The sequence below is a fragment of the Tasmannia lanceolata genome, unplaced genomic scaffold (assembly GCF_043159265.1).
Source record: "Tasmannia lanceolata isolate RefF3 unplaced genomic scaffold, GAP_Taslan_0.1 ptg000002l, whole genome shotgun sequence".
NCBI lineage: Eukaryota > Viridiplantae > Streptophyta > Magnoliopsida > Canellales > Winteraceae > Tasmannia > Tasmannia lanceolata.
In genome coordinates this window covers 56,958,168-56,979,228 of record NW_027518679.1, presented here as the reverse complement: position 1 = coordinate 56,979,228, position 21,061 = coordinate 56,958,168, and the positions used below count along the sequence as shown (strand labels likewise).

General features: G+C 39.5%; 1 protein-coding gene across 1 annotated transcript; it reads left to right on the top strand.

Annotated features, from left to right (window-relative positions):
• The first annotated feature begins 1,376 nt into the window (after positions 1-1,376).
• LOC143880456 (putative fructokinase-7) lies at positions 1,377-10,516 on the top strand. The gene is made up of 7 exons (XM_077383487.1): positions 1,377-1,631; positions 4,384-4,601; positions 5,462-5,674; positions 5,923-6,120; positions 6,272-6,412; positions 7,703-7,819; positions 10,036-10,516. The coding sequence occupies exons 1-7, from the start codon at positions 1,613-1,615 to the stop codon at positions 10,216-10,218; spliced, it is 1,089 nt and encodes a 362-aa protein (XP_077239602.1). The 5' UTR covers positions 1,377-1,612; the 3' UTR covers positions 10,219-10,516.
• Positions 10,517-21,061: the final 10,545 nt, after the last annotated feature.

Here is a 21,061-nt window from a genome sequence, read left to right as displayed (position 1 = left end):
ATATCTCAACCTAAAGTAGGAATAATAAAATCCTAGATCAAATTTGACCATTAGACTCTAATTCAAGCTTTAAGGTCCTCTCTTTAATCATATTTAAATTCAAATTCAAATATACCTCCTGCTACTAAATTTCGATTTTATATATTCAAACTTTCAAATTTTACTAGTTTTCACAAAGTTCAAGCGGCAATTCTATTCCGATCTCTGTCTCGACTGCCTCACATGTGTTGACACTATGCCAATATCCCACTTATTAATGGTACTAAAATTCTAGTTAGAATTTATGATGGTGTAATGCGCTTGTTTTTTAAATTTAGAGTACAGGTGTAAACACCTTTATATTTTCTTAAGGAGCTGTTTGGATATGCGGATTTTAGAATCTTGGATTTCCTCAAAATCGTAGATGAGAGATGAGAGAAGAAGGAGGCCAGCCGTCTTTTTCTGATTTCTCGCCCTTCTTTCCGTCCGCAATAGAGTAGGAGATCTTCCCATGTTTTCAGGTTTTAGAAATCTCAGGATGGGGGAGAGATTTCTAACACCTGGATTTCTTACTTAAAATCCAAGATTCTAAAGAGAAGTGACATGGATGGTCTCCTTCTACTCTTATCCCCCACCCAGGATTTTGAGGAAATCCAAGATTCTAAAATCCATGTATCCAACCAGCCCCTAAAGTATCTGCATTTTCACTGGCTTTTGTTTAGTCTTTTACGCATAAAAGAAGTCATTTTCTTATAAAGACAAACAAAATGTGTGGAAATGGTAAAAATAAAAAAGGTGGCTATATCAAAAAAGAGACAAGAGAGAAGTAAGGACACAAACCCCAACCGTTTTAGGTCGATTATCCCGACTTTCAGTTACATTATAAGCATAATTTTTTAATGTTGCAGAAATAAAATAAAAACATAAGCATGGGATTAAAAAACAATAGAATGAATATATATATTTAGCCTATTGATGTTGGCACTACCATGTTTTGATAATTGCACTAGATCGACTCATCTTTTCTTTTTTAATTGAGAGCTTTTTAGGAATTGTAATAACCTTTGATAGCTCATTAAATAATAAAAGACAAGGCGAGTTAGTGCAATTATCAAAACATGAATTGCCAATATCAGTGGCCTATATTTTTTGGGATTTGCTAGGGACCATCGCAGAATGCATTTTGCAGCTGGGCTGTTGCATGTGAGAGCAGCCAAACAGGCTCAAATTTTGTCTTATTCATTTATTTCATCTGAGGTGGCTGCTCTCAAATGCAACAGCCCAACCGCGAAATACCTTATGGGATGGTCCCTAGCAAGTCCCATATTTTTTTTCCCTTTCTTTATTATGAGTTTGCATTAAAACTTAAAAGCTTGTGAGTTTTGTAATTTTTATGTGTAGGAGAGAGAGAGAGAGAGAGAGAGGTGGAATCCGTCAAAAAAGAAGCCTTCAGATTTCCGTCATCCTAGAGAGAGAGAGAGTTTCTTTACCCCTGTTTTTTTAAACGGTTGAGGACAAATGGGAGCTTTTTCCTTCCCTCACCTTTCGAGCTCTTTTGTCTCTGTAATTCAACAACCTCCGTAATTCACACCCAATTTGATCCTCGTTCCACCTCAAACAAGTTTACATCAAAATGGCAAATTCTCCTGCAGGTGGGCTTGTATTTTTTTTTCATTCTGCACTCTAATTTCTTTCTTTCTTTTTTTTTAACCTCATTTTATCTTTTTGCATGTGGGAAATTATTGGATCCAATGATCTTTTTCTATTCCTTTTGCTTGAAAGATTTCTTATCCGTATGCTTTGTTTCTGAGGAATGCAGAAGGACAGAGGAAAACAGAAAATGATATTTGGACTGTTAAGTTTGTTAGAATTTTGAGTACCCATATTACAATTTCTTTCCTCTTTTCTTATTTTTAGTTTCTGGGTTATTTTTCTCTTGAATTATGTTGTTTCCCTTGATAAATGATCTTGATCTCATTTTTACACCTCAAATAATTGAAAATGGTTTGATTCCAGCCGCCTTTCTCGTCAGAATTGTTTGGGAATTTGCTTGATAGGGTTGTCTTGGTGAGTAACTTTAGTGGTCATTTGATCGTGGTCATTTGATCTTGGATTTAGTTGGGTGAGAATTGCAATTCGAATATTTCTCCCTTCCGAAATATAAGTGTTTTCTTATCAAGTAGCCTTTAGCATTGATTCAATCTTGGATCATCTCTTATGAAAATTTAGTTTTGTAGAAAAAAAACAAAGAAATACCTTCTCAACAAGGATCAAATACAACATGCAGCAAACGTCAAGAAAAGATGCAAAGAGACACAATCACACAAGAAAGAACAAAAGATTTACGTGGTCCGCCAGCGCGCCTATGTCCATGCGAGATGAGATTTTACTATTTCGGTTGAGGGTTACAACTTCTCTTCTTTTTGGCCAAGAAATAACAATGAAAACCTCGCTCTCCGTAACCCTAACATGTGGTTTATATATCAATGCCACTACGCCAAGAAATTTACTGAAATACCCTTTAGTGTAAACACAATGAAAGCCTTGCTCTCCGACCTGCGTGTGCGTCGCGCACATTAGTCCATCAAGGTCCTGTAGAATGCCAGAATACAAGACATATGCACAACAAATATAATGGCAGTTAGGATTTGTATTCCCATATCCCTACGTGTTTGGGGTTTCCTACTTTATTCCTGCAGTATTGTTCGTTGTCATTGGATCTTGGATAGTTGGATAGCCTGTCTTATTGAAATTTAGTTGATTTCTACTCTATAAGCTCTCTTAAGATTTTTAACAGGGAGCAATTCCCCTCCATGCCAGGCTACATGATTTTGGTGTTGATGAAAGCCATATGTAGGAAATTTCTTCTACATGATCAACCATCAATCAGAAAATCAATTTTGGTCTATCTGAATTTTAATTGCATGCTGAATTGGGTTAGAGAAGATTTAATTATTTGAAACTTGAAAGTATCTTTTGCTCGTATATTTCTCCGCTTAATGGATTAGCATCTCGTTGTCCCCTCTTTAAAATCTTTTCCCTATAAGAAGCAATACCCATCAACACTCAACAGTCTCTTTTAACCATTTTTTGCTGCCTTTTTTTATTATGTTGTTCGTGAATTTGGAAAGAAGGCAGTCTTGCAGATTGAATGCGAATTTCCATAAATCGTGTCATGTTTGTTCTTCAACTACACATTATAATTTCCTGTTTCTGTAATCCAGAGGAGTTTAGCCATTTTGTTTGCATTCTATTTGCATTTTATCCTTCGTATGACTAAAAGAGATTTCTTCTTAACCTCATTCATTGTAATTATTACTCTATATTAGAGCAGGTCCATTCCCTGTTATTGCAATAGTTGTTGCTCATATGCTGTTGTGGATTGGTGAGCATTTCCTACCCACCTTGCAGGCCATACTTATGCCTGAAGTTGCTGTGAAAATCATGGATTTTGAAGTCATGATTAGATGTTTTTCATGAATCATTGAAGCATATGTTCTTCATGAATCATGAAAGCATATGCTCCAGCTCAGTCCGATGACTTAGTCTTTTATCTCCACCCTTGCCTTAGAGCTTTGCCTTTACCATCAATGAGTATGGAGGATCCTGTTCTTCGAATGGAGTTACGTAAAGTACTGTAGATCCCGATCATCCAGAACTTTGCCTCTATCTGGAAATAAATACACTTATGGGGCCGAAGAGCTTATGTCCTCGCATAAGTCTATCAGATCCTTAGGGATATGGGTCTAACAATGGAACACCTGGATGGGCCATAGGTAGGTATGTGGCATTAAAAGTTCTCACATATTCAACTTTGTCTCTCGGTTTACTTTCCAATTCTATTGGTTCCTGATGTAATCTTCTATGTGGTCACCCATTCCCCTTTAACACTATTCTGTTGACTCCATCTTCATTTTGCTTCTTTTCTGTTCTATGCCCTGTTTCATCGTCATGTTTTTTTTTGTCTGTCCTTTCGTTCTTTTCTTATATTTTTCACTATCACAATACCTAGTATAATACCTAGTCTAGTTTATAAATAACATAATATGTTATTATTATGGATGATTACTTCATATATAACTTTTTGAGTAATAGCATGTAGCATTTACTACATAGTGCATTTGATATATAAAGGGGAAATTGGGTAAACGGGCAAACTTCCAATCAGGTACTTGATGGTGTACCTTTATTTTATTTTTTTTAATTTACGATTGTCTTTTCTAAGAACAACCATCTGGCTTGAAATTTGGCAAGAAGACTAGCCTTTAACAGTTAATTCCATGCTTTCTGTTCAAGTTAAACATGTTTCTCCATAAGAGATCTCACTTATGTGGCTTGAGATTTTTATTCATATACTTTGTATATCAGGTCCGTTCTCATTCTGAAGCTAATGGATTTATGCAGATGTCTCTAAAGCTCTTCTTGAGAATGATGCAAGTGGGACCCAAGGGAAAAGCTCACTAGTAATTTGCTTTGGAGAGATGTTGATTGATTTTGTCCCAACTGTTGCTGGTGTATCACTTGCGGAAGCACCTGCATTTAAGAAAGCTCCGGGTGGAGCTCCTGCAAATGTTGCTGTTGGGGTATCAAGACTGGGCGGGTCATCAGCTTTTATTGGGAAGGTGTATTGATGGACTCTTGACATCTCACAATTTTCTTCTTTTTATGCTAATAATTTGTATTGTGGACTTCTACTCAAGGTCTATAAAAGAGAACTTTAAGGCCATGTCTGGCTGCCAGGAATTTTTTTCATGATAAATTGGTGTATCCAAGTGGTGAAAGAGGGGTAGGGCAGTGGGAGGAGGAGAGAGATTTGAGAGGGAATGATTGAGATGAGCCTGAAAAGTGGATAAAAATGAGGCAAAAGTCATTCTGATTTTGAGTAGATTTTTTTGTTTCCTTTTTTTTTCCACTCCTCAGCGGAGACACTAGTTTCCTGATTTTTAGTCACTTCTCCCTCATATCCACTTGGAGACTCCAATTTATCATGAAAAAAAAATTCATGGTAGCCAAACATGCCCTAACTGAAACGAACATTCCATGTTTGATGGGTGTGTTTGACTGCTGTGATGACATGCGTATTGCAGAGAATCAGTTCACTTTCTTTGTAATTTGGCACTGTTTTATACACTGAAAATATATTTTTTTGAATGGTTATACACTGAAAATATTCATTTGTGCTTTTATGTATATTTATGAATTAAATACATGTTTTTGAATGCTTAATATTTATATTGTAATGTGTTTGTCAAAACTGTATATCCTCCATAATTTGCAGCATATCGAGTTGTTCGGAGAGGCTGTGTATGACATTCACACACATATCGGTGTCCACCATGTTACCTAGATTAGGTTCTATGCTTTAAGTCTTTATGAAATACTCTCCAACTCCAAGCATTGGACCAACCCAAATCTATTGTGTATGGCTCTTATATCAATGTGTTTTCAGTTTTTCACTGCTAACACCTTTATGCATTTTCAGGTAGGCCAGGATGAATTTGGTTTTATGTTGTCTGAAATTCTGAAAGAAAACAATGTTGACAATTCTGGTGTGCGTTTTGACCCTGGTGCACGAACTGCACTGGCATTTGTTACACTTAGAGCTGATGGTGAGCGTGAATTTATGTTTTTCCGCAATCCAAGTGCAGACATGCTTCTTCATGAATCTGAACTTAATTTAGACCTTCTTAAGCAGGTAAAAGTAGCTCGAATAATTTACTTTCGTTATTTTTATTCAATCATTTTATACAGTTTCTTACTGTTCTAACTCTGGTAGTTATTGGTGAAGTAATAATACAAGAGCTTATTCCGTTTAAAAGAGAGGAATGAGAGAAAGTGTGTTGTGTATCTTACACCACACACATGCGCGCGCACACACACACACATGTTACACGGTTAGGGTATACCGTCAATGACTAATACACTTAACATTTGTAAATGCAGGGAAGTATTTTTCACTTCGGATCAATTAGTTTGATTGACGAACCATGTAGGTCAACACATCTTGCTGCAATGAATATTGCTAAAAATTCTGGTAGTATACTGTCCTATGATCCCAATTTGAGATTGCCACTATGGCCATCCGAAGATGCTGCTCGGGAGGGCATCATGAGCATATGGGAGCAAGCTGATGTCATTAAGGTGAAATTCAGCAATTTTGTTGTTTCAAACTTGGTTTTTTTAATGGTCTCGTCCTATTACCTAATCACCCTTTGATGGAAATTAACAGAATTGAATGGTGTGTTGAGTTAGTAAAGTTTTTTCAACTGGGATTTGCCTTTGCACATTGCAGATTAGTGAGGAAGAAATTTCCTTTTTAACTGGGGGAGATGATCCTTATGATGACAATGTGGTACTTAAGAAGCTTTTCCACCCTAACCTTAAACTTCTGCTTGTAACTGAAGGGGCAGCGGGTTGCAGATATTACACTAAGGTAATCATGCAAACTGTCTTTTGCCACGATTCTAAGCATCCCTTGGAAAGTTCTATACTTCCGAATAATAATTTTCACATTTAGTGGCTTTCTTTCTATGAGTATTATTCATTGCAATCTATGTTACTCTGTCTCATTGGCATGCTCCATGTGTCTTCATGAGATCATGTATTAGAGAATACATGCACGTCGTATACTATGTGATGCATATGCATGCGGCCATTTGATTGAACGTTACACGCTGTGGATGGACCACCCAAAGAGGGCCCGCAACTAGTTTCCAATTTGATAAATTCCCATTTTCGTTTTTAGTTTTATGTTAGTAATTTTCACAAGCACCAAATTTCTTGAGCCTCCATTCCATTTCCATATCACCTTATTTAGCACTTTTCCTTTCATTATTAGCAACCCTCAATCTTAAAGGAAAGCCCCATTTTCGTACGTATCTTTTCCTAAACATAGCTACTTCCTATCTACCCTAGTTGCTGGATGTAAACAACTCAGTAAATTATTAGTAGCTGAAATAGTAAGTTGCTGTCCACACACAATCCGTTTGAATATACTTTGGAAAGTCACCTTAAATGAGAAGCAAGCAAGCTGTTTGGAATTGCCAAGATATAAGCTATCTCACATGTGAGAAGAGGAGCAATTTCTTCCTACCAAAGGACTTAGGAAATGCCAAAGAAAGGAGGAGACTTTCTGTTTGGACGATCAATGTTGTGGAAAGTTATTTTTCTATATTACTTCATTGTTAAAACTTTCTTGAATTGGCTGCTCATTCTATTTTATGCATGTAAAAACAGCAACTCTTGCCACATGGATGTGAGGTTACTATTTCAAGGTGAGATTTTTATCCTTTTTTTAATGTAGAAAGAATCTCCTGTATAAATAAGGAGGAACAGACAGCAAGATAGAGTTTTTGGGAAGATTGAATGAAAAGTTCTTTTGGTGGAGAAAGTTGTACTTTCTTTTGGGTTCTTGGAGTTCCCTCAAAAATATGAGTTGCTAGCCCCACGATCATTCTTAGCATCTCTCTTTGTTCGGGGTTTTCTCCTTTCTCGATTGCACGTGGTTCTTATGTCACTTTTTTCTGGTTTTCTAGCGTAAATCTTGAATTTCTGAACGACTTCTTCATACTTGTGTTTATTCATTTAGGCTAGATGTTTTTTTGCAACTTCTGGGATCCTATTTCCTGATTAATAGCTAACCATTTCCTCTTGAACTAGATCAAGATGTCCTAGTTCTTGATCAGTTATTTGACTTTTGACTTTTACCATGATCATTGTGCAGAATTTTCATGGTAGAGTTGGCGGTGTTAAAGTTAACGCTGTTGACACTACTGGTGCTGGTGATGCATTTGTAAGTGGGTTACTTTGGAATATGGCTTCTAACCTAAATCTTTATGAGGTAATTCCTGGTCCTCAATTATTTTAAATGAGAACTGTGTTTGAAGGATTATTCTCTAGTTGCTCATTAAAATCTGTTCAAAGTTGTCGTGAAGTGGTAATAATGCCTAAATACAAAAGTCCATTTTATCAGTTCCATGTGGGTTTTCCATTTACATCTCGGCTCTCTTTATTATTTAATTTTTAATTTTTGTGTTTTTTATATTTCATATTGCTCTTGATATTTTGATTTTTTATTTAAAGGAGTAAATGAAATACTGTACAGGACAGACAAAGACATACAGACTCATTTGGTGATTAGAAATGGTCGAAACACATGCAATATATGCATGCCTCGATTATGTCTAGATACAGATACACATACGGTACACTCGATATCTTCCTAAAACATGGACTTAATTACGGGAACGGGTGTCCTCTTTCACGCATGGTTAGTTAATAAATAAACCATGTAGATCTGTAAGTGGTTAATTGGATTGTCATTAACTAGACATGACTGAAGAATTGTCCGTTCCTATTTAGTAATGACACAAACATCAGTATGATGGTGGTAATGTAGCCTAATAGTAGTCTTTGTGCATAGCAGGTATGAGTTTATTTCTATTGCATGAGTTTGCTGGCAGTTGGGTGTTGATTTTCAACACTTTCTTAGTGTGCGTAGAAATCTGAGTGAACCAGAATTTTCATCCATAACAACCATAATCCTCTCTCTCTCTCTCTCTCTCTCTCTCTCTCTCTCTCTCTCTCTCTCTCTCTCTCTCTCTCAGGTAAGCCGCCTAGCATGTTTATGCTTTAAAGCCTCTGTTCAGCTTACTGTTCATTTGGCATTGTTCCTCTTTTTTTTCAATGAACCACTTATTTATGGTGCTTTCAAAAGTGTTACGCACAATTTTTTAAATAGAACGAGAAAAATATTAGAAGAACTGAGAAGACAAAGAAATCCAAGTCTTAGGAAGCGATAAAGAGTTGTAAATAATTACAAGTATGCCAATCTGATTCTAATTTGTGATGGGCCCCATCCGAATTACATGAGTGAAGTAAATCTAAACTGAATATATATTAACCTATCTCTTGACATTCACACCATCCCAGTCGTAGGTAAGAGATGAAAGTTTTGCCAGTGCAAAAGTTTTAAAATAGCAAGTGCCAAAGGTTTGAGTATATTCTTTAACAATTAATTTGTCATTTACCATCTCAACCTTATCATCAGGGAGATACTTGATCGCATAGTCCCATCTACAATCGACAACATATTTATATGAGAGCATTCATCTCTTCATCCATATCTCTTCTCACTCAAGAGCAAAACACTTACCTCATAATTACATTAACTTACAGTAGTTTTCTTCTTCGATTGTGATACTGAAATATGTAGAGCAAATCTAAGATTAATGCTCAATGTCAATTTACGGTGCATCTTAGAACAGAAATAAAAATCCAAGAGTAGATGGTCAAAAGACTTAAAAACATTTAATACACAAGGTAACCATCAAATGTGTCCCTTCACACCTATATTCTTGAATCCTTGTTTTTGATGTGCAAGGATTTTGATTCAGAGTACACATCCATGTGTGAACAGCAAACTCAGATCTGCATTTTTCAAAATTTATGATTGATTCACTTGGGTCCCACATTTGGATACTGCACTCCTCTCACGTACCCAATCATTTGGATCTTCAATACAGAACTTCCACTGGGGGACAAGCCTACAAATGTCCTCTTGGTCAGTGTGTTTATCAAGTCTTCATACATTGCTTCAACTCAGCATCCCATTACTTTTTCTGCTATAGTATTAATGATATACAATCTATTCTTATATCCATAGTTTTATGACTCCCCAGCATCATCGTGGACTACCCTGAGTCGACTCCCTTTCACCTTGGCCGCATTCCACATTTTGCCCTACAGAGTCAATAAAAACTCCTTTTTGACTTTCCCGAAGTATGACCACGTCAACCGGGTACTCAGCTGCGTCAACCGAGTGCTTAACCGCGTCGTGCTGAGTCTACTATTTTCTTCGGCATCGTTCCGCACCACAGCTGCATTTTTAAACACTGCTTAGATCTCTCTAGTGTAGAAAGGACCACCGTAGGAATTTAGAAATGGGTTTCATCCCAAGGCTTAGTCTTGAGCATTATTCATTCTTTCTAGGATTTACAATTCCAAAATGGTTTAATACTGAAACTTAATTCTTATTTCCCATTGCATTATTGGCAGGATGAGGAAAGGTTAAGGGAAGCTCTTCTGTTTGCGAACATATGTGGTGCCCTAACAGTCACAGAGAGAGGAGCCATTCCTGCATTACCCACGAAAGATGCAGTTCTTAAACTGTTCCCGAAACTCATCGCTTCTCCCTTCTGGCGCAGTGCAATTCCTTGCACTTGTTTTCCTTGCCAATAAAAGGGTTGGCTCTCAGGTTTCTTGTTACTTCATTCGAGTGTTTATCGGATTATAAATAACTGAGGCAAGGATGGAACGTATGGGAAGGAGATATAAGCTTGTCATGGTAGCTGGCTTTTCTCGCAGTTCAGAGATGTGAAGTTCACGGTCGATTAACTTCGATGTGAAGATTGCACTGTGATGCAATGGCGGTAAACCTATTTTGTAACACTTTTTATCCTTGTTGTACTGTTGCTGAAGATAAATGTAAGTGGCTTTTAGAATCCTCAATTTGGTTGAATTATAAATGATTAAATAACACCATCTCTAACCGCTTAAGCTTTTGAAGTAATTGGTTATTTTCACATGGTATGAGCTATTCCGGAGCTCAAAACCCAACAACTCCTTGATATTAAAAGTCCACGTGTATGGCCAACCAAAAAAAGGGGCCATACATGAGGGGGAGGGTTGAAGTATAAATGATTACTAACATCATCTCTAATAGCTTAAGCTTTTGGAGTAATTGGTTGTTTTCAAAGGCTGATTTTGATGCAAAGATTCTCCACCAAGTCACAAATATCATTGTCAGGAATTTCTCGGGCAAGTGAAGCTCTCGTGATATATTAGGCCACGTTTGGATACCCACAAGATTTAGATTTGGATGCCTCACATTTGCAGTTGAGATTTAGAACCGGATCATATCCTTAGATTTCCAAATTAACTACAATAGTGGAAAAAAATCCGATTTTCAAATATGTTATGCAAGACTTTATTTGAAAATCAATATTTGTGGCAATTACCTTCACCCTCGCTGCTCCTTGACCTTGTTGCTGTAGCAGCCATACATCCTCTCTCTCTCTCTCGTACAACATCAGCATGAGGATGATTGCTGTATTTTGTATCCAAAACTCTAATCCAAATCCAAATACAAGAAGTATCCAAACGTGGCCTAAATTTTTTAGGGTTTATTTGTATTTGGAAAAGAAACGATAAAAAGTCTTCCCCCCTCCATCCTTCTCAGCTCTCATTAACAGTTGGGCCAGCGAATAATCCATGGAATCATTTTACATGATTGCCAGACATGACCTTAATGTTATTTTTACGCCATTATAAATGCACTTTGGTGAGATGGTCGAACGGAGTGTAGCTTTGTTTTTGCAAGGGCACCCTTCAATTTAGCATTCCACTTTTTACACGTGCAATCAACACGTATGAAGAAAGCATATCCCAAAACACGTGGGCATATATGCAAATTTCATATCTTTTCGGTTGAAAGACAATTAAAATAGTGACCTACTACCAAGATACGTGAAGGCCCTAACTACCTTCCATATTCTTCCATATTGGTTGGTACAGACCTCCTTTTATAGCATTATAAGCATTTCCTGGATGCCTTTCGACCTCGGTTCTTTGTCTATTACTGTTAATTACTTAATTGTAAAGAAAAGTAACCATACATGGGTCTGAATGATAGATATGACTTTCCAACAGCTTCTGTGATAATAAAAATATGGAATTTGCTAGGGACCATTGTAAAAGGCATATGGCGGACCAGCTGTTGCATGAGAGAGCAGCCACCTCAGATGAATTAAGTGAATAAGACAAAATCTGAGCCTATGTGGCTGCCCTCTCATGCAACAGCTGGTCCGCCATATGCCTTTTACAATGGTCCCTAGCAATTGCCTAAAGAACCTATACCCTTATTCCGGTATACATGCCAACATTTTGGATTGGTGTTTTGAAGAATCCTACTAAGACAAGATTGTCTTCCCATCTTTTCCCTTCAAAATAAGTTACATCTCTAACAACCGCACATTTCAACTCTGTATGATCACCATTTTTTGGCGGAGGCAGTAGTCATTTTTTTATTTATATAAATCATAAATATTTTGGGAAATTTGGTAATATTAGGAATGCTGTTGAGGACAGAGACACTCTTGAGACAAAAGTAGAGGGTGCAACTGGGGCAAGGTTTGGTCCGGTTGAGGTCAACCCTTACCCAACCCAAAGTAGTGTTTATTACCTCAACCTGAACCTTGGGTTGAGGAGTGTCAATCCTAACCCAACCTGCCTTTAAATCTCTCAACCCTAACCCAACCGCTCTAACCAGATTTTCCAAATCGGGACGGGTTGGGTTCTGATTGGCCTAATTTGATATATTGGGATTGCAATTTTCTCCTTTGCTGACCCCAACTAGTTTGGGACAAAGGCTTAGTTGAGTTAGGTTGGGTTGGACCGAAGGGAAAAAAACAAAAAAAAAAAAACAAAAATGGATATTGGGTTCGGGTCGAGTAGGGTGTGGGTCTCAACAAAATCATGAAAAAATTATGGGGACGATGTTAGGTTTGAGTAAGGTCGGATTGCCCAAGGTCTCAATCTTAACCCAGACTGGAATTAAATCGGGTTAGCTTTTCCCAACACTAACCCAACACATCATGAGAGAAGGGGAACCCGTAGGGTCGGTGTTGGGCGACAAACTTTGAGTATCTTGACATGGTTTACCTATCATACTTGGGCTCAATTATATGTTGATAATGTGTAACAAGTAACAACCAATCACTTCAAAAGCTTAAGCTGTTAGAGTTAGTGTCATTTAATTAAACTTCAACACTTCCCCTCACGTGTGGTCCCTCTTATTTTTGAGTTAGCTGTACGCGTAGTTTTTCAATTTCAAGGAATTGTTGGGTTTTGAGGACCTACCGTGGGGCAATAGTTCTGATACCATATGTAACAACCAATTACTCGAAAGCGTAAGCAGTTGATGTTATTTAATCAACTTCAACAGCAGATAATGACAATACTCACTTTGTTTTAGATAGTTAGCTTTTAACGACCGTTACCTTACTCAAGATGCTATCAACATCCGATTTGAAGTGTAAAACGAGTGAGCGGTGCTAACACAAAAGTATCGCATTGAGGATATCAGCTATGAGCTGACCCTTCTATAAGTTGATAATGACACTACTCACTTTGCTTATACTATTTTAATTAGGTTTTAAGTTTAACAGCTGTTACCAAACCAAGGATGATAAGAATATCCGATCATAAGCATTTTTAATAAGCTTTCATGAAAATACAAGGTACGGAGAAGGGCAATAAGTCCACCGTCTCTGCCTGTTGGAAACTTGAAGGAAACTCGGACATAGCTTTCGTTGAACTGTGTAGATTAATTTATTAAATACAAGCCCAAAGAGACAATAAAAATAGGGAAATGATATCAGCCCTCCAATGTTTTGATATTCAAGCTCAAGTTTCTGGTCTTTTCCCTTGAATTGATCTTCTTTACTGCCTTAGTCTCGATTCATTTGGTGAAGTAGTCAATAGCGACGTACATCATCCGATGTCCTTTGGTAGATGATTGGAAATGAACCGAAAATCCATAACCCCAATTGCTATGGGAATACCATTTAGTTGACCTATGCTAGGGGCCTAGAAGGTCCATCCCCCACATGGCAAATGTGATGGGGCTAGCGATGGGTGTGTATGAAGCTGCTGGTAGGCACGGTACCTTTGCAAACTTTTGACATTGTTCGCACCTTTGGAAAAATTATGTGGCGTCTAGTAGCAGTGTCGGCCAGAAGTAACCTCGGCGAAGTATTTTGTGAGCTAGAACCTTGCTCCCGAGTGAGCTCCACATATTACTTCGTGAACCTTCCTCATGGCTAGGTCGGCAGTGATATCTCGGAGGCATTTAGCAACGGCCACGAGAATTTAAAGAGCTGTCAAAAGGTTATTACAGTTCCCAAAAAGCTCTCACAAGCCCTTTAAATACTAAAAGACAAGAAACTTGAGCGTCCATATCAAAGCATTGGAGTGTTGATATCATTTCCCTAAAAATAAGGGATTTGCTAGGTACCATGTGTCAAAAGGTTATTATAGTTCCCAAAAAGCTCTCACAAGCCCTTTAAATACTAAATGACAAGAAACTTGAGCGTTCATATCAAAGCATTGGAATGTTGATATCATTTCCCTAAAAATAAGGGATTTGCTAGGGATCATGCAGAAGGCATTTCGTGGGCTGGCTGTTGCATGTGAGAGCAACCACATAGGCTCACTTTGTTAACTTACCAACTTATCTAGAAGCTTAAGCTGTTGGAGAAAGGCGTTATTTATCTTTTATACTTTAATACTCCCACGCACATCTGGTCCCACTTTGGGCTGACCATCGCATGTGGATTTTTGCTATCCGGGAAGTTTGAACTCGAGATCTTTGGCCATGATACCATGTTAACTTACCAACTTTTCCAGAAGCTTGAGCTGTTGGAGAAAGGCATTATTTATCTTTTATACTTTAAAACACTTTTCAACAGATTTTGTTTTATTCATGATGTCGCTGCTCTCACATGCAACAATTGGCCCGTGAAATGCCTTCTATCGGTGTCAATCACAAGTTGTCAAGAATGGTAGAACGATTTTTTTCCTGCTCTTTCTTGACATTCGTGCATGTCGGAAAGTATGATTTAAAAGTATGCATGAACCACTGAAATACAGGTGTGACAACTCAAGAGGGGGTGAATTGGTGTAGACACCCCATTTTGACAAGGCCCTAAACCCGCATATTCGAATAAAATCCCGAGGTCAGACGGAAAATGAATGAAATTAATCCGAGCAAAAGAGAATGTGGGGCCCGCTTGTGTGGGACCCGTTTGTGTGGGACCCGCCTGTGTGGGACCCGCTTTTGTGGGGCCCGCTTTTGTGGGGCCCGTTTGTGTGGGACCTGCTGATGTGGGGCCCGCTGATGTGGGACCCGCTTGCGTGGGGCCCGCTTGTGTGGGGCCCGCTGTTGTGGGACCCGCTTATGTGGTCAAAGAGAGAATAAGGACGGTCATCATTTTCTTCGTTTTTAAAAATGGGCGTAATGAGTAGTTTTGGTTTTCGTATGGCATCCGATGCCATTTGAAAATTGTTTTCTATTTTTTTATTTATTTTTTTGCAAAATTTAAGGGAATTAGGGGGGACAAGAGGGGGACAAAAGACTCTCATTTTCTCCCCTCATGATGACTCGTCATCATGGGTCTTCTGATCTCTCTCTCTCGCAGAGAAAAAAAGAAAAAAAGAACGGGTGGGAAAACAGCAAGGGAAAAACCAGAGGAGAACCAGAGGAGGGAACCAGAGAGGAAAAAAAAAAAACGGAGGAGAGGAAAAAACAGAAAAAACAAGAGAAAAAAAAAAAAAAAGAAAAGAAAAGGGGAGATCTGGAGAGAGAGAGAGAGAGGCAGAGAGAGAGAGAGGGGTTCTTAATCTCCTTCACCGGCGATCTTGCCGGAGATCTAACCGTCACCCTGCACCTACCTTCACATCTTCACCATTAGATCCATCTTTTTTTTACAGATCTTTGAGATCATCTCCCAAAACCATTTCCTCCACCATCATTCTCCCCTATTTTCTCCACCATCATCCCCATCTCCTCCACCCCACCTCCAGCGGGCCCCACCTCCAGCGGGCCCCACCTCCAGCGGGCCCCACCTCCAGCGGGCCCCACCTCCAGCGGGCCCCACATCAGCGGGCCCCACACAAGCACGACTCTGTCAACACCTTCCTGGATCTCTTGTGGTGTAAGTTCATTTTTTTTATTTTTTAATTATTCATTCTTTGCACTACACGGGTCCCACAGCGGATCCCACATCAGCGGGTCCCACAGCGGGTCCCACAAGCGGGTCCCACATCAGCGGGTCCCACAGCGGGTCCCACAGCGGGTCCCACATCAGTAGGTCCCACAGAGGGTCCCACAACAGCGGGTCCCACAGCGGGTCCCACATCAGTGGGTCCCACAGCAGGTCCCACATCAATGGGTCCCACATCGGCGGGTCCCACAGCAGGTCACACATCAGCGGGTCCCACAACAGCGGGTCCCACATCAGCGGGTCCTACTATGAATAGTAGTTTTGAATAGTACTTATAAATAGTAATTATGAATAGTAGTTTTGAATAGTACTTATAAATAGTAATTATGAATAGTAGTTTTGAATAGTACTTATAAATAGTAATTATGAATAGTATTTTTGAATAGTAATCTTGTATAGTAATTATAAATAGTAATTATAACAGTCTTCAGCACAGGAGTCAGTCCTTCAGTCAGTCCAGGAATTTTTCCTGTCATCATAGGGGTTAGGATTCTGTCCATCCTCCCATCAAGTTGTGATCTTTACCCGCTCCTGCAAGGTATAGGATGCTGTCCAACCCTTGCCGAGTTATTTTCCTGTTCGTTCCCCCGCAAAGTATAGGATGATGTCCAACTTTTGCGGGATTCCAGAAGTCTCCCTACCCTTATGATGATAGGATTTTATTCTCTGGTGTCAAAAAACAATAAAAACATTTCAAAAATACTTGAAAACAACAAAAATATTCCAAAAACACTTGAAAATTTAAAAACATCTCAAAAACAATTCAAAATCCAAAAACATCTGAAAAAATCAAAAATCTCAAAAATCTCGAGTCATTAGAGTGTAGTTAGGAATTCTGTCCGAACTACGTTGGCTTGATCCCTTTCAACAGGGTACGTAGTGCAGCTTGGGATCCACATCCCAGGTCCAGCCAAACCTTTAAAAATAAACATTTCAAATATTCTCAAAATACAAAAAACTTCAAAACCTTTTCAAAAAGATCTTCCCCTAGAGTTAGGAGTCTGTCCTAGATATTTAGGGTGTTTTAGAGTTAGGAGTCGGTCCTGATTTGTATTGATATGGTGTGTCCTGTCGTGTGAGTGTCCCTAGAGTTAGGAGGCCTCAAGTCGATCGGTTAGACATTTAGTCGAACCGATGGCTAGACTAGGAAGCATATAGTCAACCCATGGTTTTCCTTAGAATGCACAGCCTAGATACACATAGGATATAGGGCCCACCTGCATTAGCTTAAGGCTAATCAACTTGCATTAGTTAGGGCATATAGAGTCCTAAAAATTACAATCCACTTGAATTTAAGCAATCGCACAAAAAGCTTTAAACATCAGTCGAGTCTAGTGGATCGAGTCTAGGATAGCGGTCCTAGAGTTTTAGGCATCGTAGTTTAGAATAGGGCACCGAACTACGTTGGCTCTGATTCTTCCCGAGGCCGGGATACGTAGTGCAGCTAGGATGGATGGCCATCCTGGTCCGAGTCAAGTATTGCATTAGAGTCTAGGGTTTGTCGTGTCGGGTCGTGTGTCGAGTCGTGTTGTGTTGTGTGTTTTGCTGTGTTTTCTTATTTTTATGTACAGATCATATACCTTTAGCTGTAACATGCATGTGCTTGTCCACCAGAACTTAGACACCAATTAGGCATGTCACTCATAACCTAGCTATTCTTAGGCGACATATCTTTCACTTCTTTTATGTGTGTTTCTTATTCATCTCCGAGACGTGCATGATTAGCTAGACGTTATCTCGGGGATATTCGTTCCCATTTCGCATGATTTTCTCCCAAAACTCTTCAAAATTAATAATAAATGGCATAAGAGACCAGGTGCTAGCACTTGGGCGAATTGGGGGCGCCTAATCCCTTCCCCATTCGTCATCAGGCACGAACCCTATTTTATATCTCTGGTTATCCGTTGCAACAGAGCACAGCATGGGATCCAGGGCCCACTTCCTTGGATGGCGACTCTTCTTTGTTTAAGATACGCCTCGAATCTGGGCTAGTCCCCGAATCGAGAGGTATCTCACTTTACATCGCCGCTCATGCTGTGAGGGGCACTCTTTCGAGAGTTCCTTGGTGGGGCTCTCCTTCACGTGGACGATCTAGAGAGACTCGCGCGGGGGCCCGTCCCCTCACGCCCGTCCCGGATCTGGTTCCACAGGCTGGCGACTCTGCTGGGGAGTTCTTGAAACATTGCCTAACTCTGTAAAAATGCCATTTTTATTAATTTTGAAGAAATTTGGGTCAAAATCAAGCTAAATGGGAACTTTATCGTTAGAAATCCAGGGGCACCAAGTAGGTGCGTAATTAAAACAAGGGATTCACACACTGCACAGTAGGCATTGTCATATTTTTTATTTCTTGATTTTCATTGTTTTTTTTATTGGCTCCACGGGATAGATTCAATGCGTGCCCGACTGGGATGTTATTACACCCTGATGGTGCTGTTGAATCTATTTCCAAGCTATGCGCCAGCGCTGCAGCCGTAAACACTCGGTGCACTTGTGTTTACAGCAGCCGATGAGCAATGAAGCATACTATGTATAACACTCGGTGCACTTGAGTTATACATATTAAGTATGTTTCATACGCATAGTACCCGATAGATTGAGTTCGGAGCCCTACTTTGTTTTATATATTATGTATATACTTACTGACCTAGTGAAACCCAACTAGGAAGTACCCGTGTTTATATAAGTATATTGCATTCATATAAGGACGAACATGTGTGGCTTACACATGTTGGAGCCTAGGTTTAGGAGCCATGTCCTATCTATAGATTATTGTAGCCCACCTTATGTGGCTACAGACGCAGTCCTAGTACACTCACTTGTCTGTCATGAGTCGAGACTCTCTCGACTCCGCTAGATTAGACTAGGGTTGGTGCCCCTGGTTAGGATGTATATATATGTATATATTTATTATTAGATTAGGGCTTGCTTCTTAGTTAGGTTTCCTTCTAATCTAATCAATTTTTCCCCATCTATCCATTCTGTGGATTATCATAAGATTCTTGGCTCTTTTAGTCATGATCTGTTTTCCGTGAGCCTGATCATTTGATCGATCCTGATCAGATCACTCCGCATGTCGATTATGAGTCTATCTTGCCATCATCATTACCGGAGTGTGTGTTCTTGCTGAGAGCCCTGCTTTATCTTGACCATGACGGCATACTCTTCATGTTTAGTTGCTGAGTCTCTCCTACTATAGCCGTTATGCTATCGAATTTTCTCCAAATACCTTGAGTGTGGTCATCATCCTTTTAGGCTTGTTGACAAACCATGTACTTGTCGTACTACATCTTCATGTACAACCGTTAAGCTGTCGGATTTTGATCCAAGGGAAGGATGTGTTGGCGCTACCTTTTGTCTCAACTTGCACATTACATTGCTATGGGATTAATTCTCATTGAGCCTAGTGTTTATGATGTCCATGACAGGAGTCTTAGTCACTCGTCTACCATCAACCCCAAAAAGCTTTCATCTCTAAACTCGCTTGGTCTAGCCCGCTATACCTTTTTCCTCTCACATTGCCCAGATGGCTGAGTATGCTGAAAGTCTCGTCTTGAGAGAAATGAGAGAGATGGTGATGACATCCATGACCTGATAGACGGGGATCCCCTCAGTCTTCTCGAACTCAAATGCTTCTGAGAACCCTGCACATAACCGTGTTGCACTTCTTTCACCCACCATGGGAACCATTCAACTCATTCAACCCTTCACAGATCTTACCACCTCTACCTATACCACCTCTGGGCTGGAAAATGATTAGGAAGGGAAAAGAAAAATGTCAGAGCTTGAACTCCTTGAAAACATTATACCAGAGAAAGCCTTGCCATTGTCAGGTGCTAAAGGACAATTTGAGCTGGATCAACAGAAACCAAAGAGGCCCTCTCTTCTGAGATTCTAACTCCAGGATTGCTCTCTCCAATCATTATCAATGAAGGCACGTTGTCCTTGAACTTTCAGCGCCAATTCGTTGCCTCCGATGAAGTGTCACATCTTTGAAATTTGTTTGGAAGAGTGTATACCAACCCTCCTGTCAAAGTTGGTAAGCCTAACCATGTCAATATCAATTCTACGTACGTTGTGTTTATTGGTCTCTCTCATTGTGAACCAATGTCCAATCTTTTGTTGAATTTGATGGAGAGCCTATCGTGGCGCGTCAAAAATCAATGTATGTACTTCAAACATTCAATGCAACGAACATTTGATTCCAGTGTCGTCGGTATTCTTGTATATGTTCACTCTTGGATCTAATGTTAATAAACAAATTAAGACACCCTCCTCAGACGAGGATGCCGATGAAATTCTCCTCGAGATTTGAAAGCTGATCAAACGAGGGGAAGAGCGTCGAGCAAAGCCACTCGAAGATGAAATCGATACCGTGGATAGTGGTATCCAAATCCGAAACTCGAGAAGTAAGGATTGGAAAAATCTCCCGAAGAGCGCAAAGAATCGATAAACCTATTTAGAGGGTTCAAAGAAGTGTTGCTTGGTCCTATGAGGATAAACCAGAAGCGTGCCTTGGCATCGTTCAATGTGAGTCACCCTCGGCTTCAGACAGGTCAAAAAAGCAAAAAAATTCAAATGAAGAATACCAAACATCAAATGCAGTGAATGAAAAATTGAGAGAAGACTTTCGGACAACAAAGTCATGAGCATAGAGCATGAACCCCAAAAAGAATACTTGGGCTATACATTGCGATGGAATTTCAAGTTAAAGCATTCCAGGCGTAGGGGCATTCCCCACATCCAAGCAAACAAATAAAAATCAGAATGAACAAAGAAAAATAAGATAGAATCCAGAGAAGAAAGGAGAAGGGAGCATGCCCCGCGTCAACTCCTCAAGAGCATCAGAATCGCAGGAAGCGGAGCTGATAAATAGATTGAAAGATTTCAAAATCTTCAGCATTCAGAGAAGACCCAGAGCCGTAGAATCCCGAATATCAGTGCGAGATCCCAAAGAAAAAGTGGGAATTCAATCAGTCTAGCTTGCACAGTGCAGATGAAGTCTTGCCAGGAAATGCCGCCAGACTCCTAAAAAAAAAAAAAAAAAAAAGTTCAAAGCCATTGAACCTTAGCCATTCAAGAAGCTTGTATGCCAAAACATCAGAAGGTCATCCTTGGACGCCAGAGCCTTAAACGCCACAAATCCCAAGTTTAAAAAAATCCTTTTGCGAACACCTTCGAGCCTCAACAAAATCAAACATTCTTTTCAAACACCCGCAAACCAGGGGCATTTCGACCCG

Excerpts from the sequence above, each read along its gene's own strand:
- LOC143880456 (XM_077383487.1), top strand. Across the intron at positions 4,602-5,461 it reads CATCAGCTTTTATTGGGAAG|GTAGGCCAGGATGAATTTGG; the intron begins GTGTATTGATGG and ends ATGCATTTTCAG. Across the intron at positions 6,413-7,702 it reads GTTGCAGATATTACACTAAG|AATTTTCATGGTAGAGTTGG; the intron begins GTAATCATGCAA and ends ATCATTGTGCAG.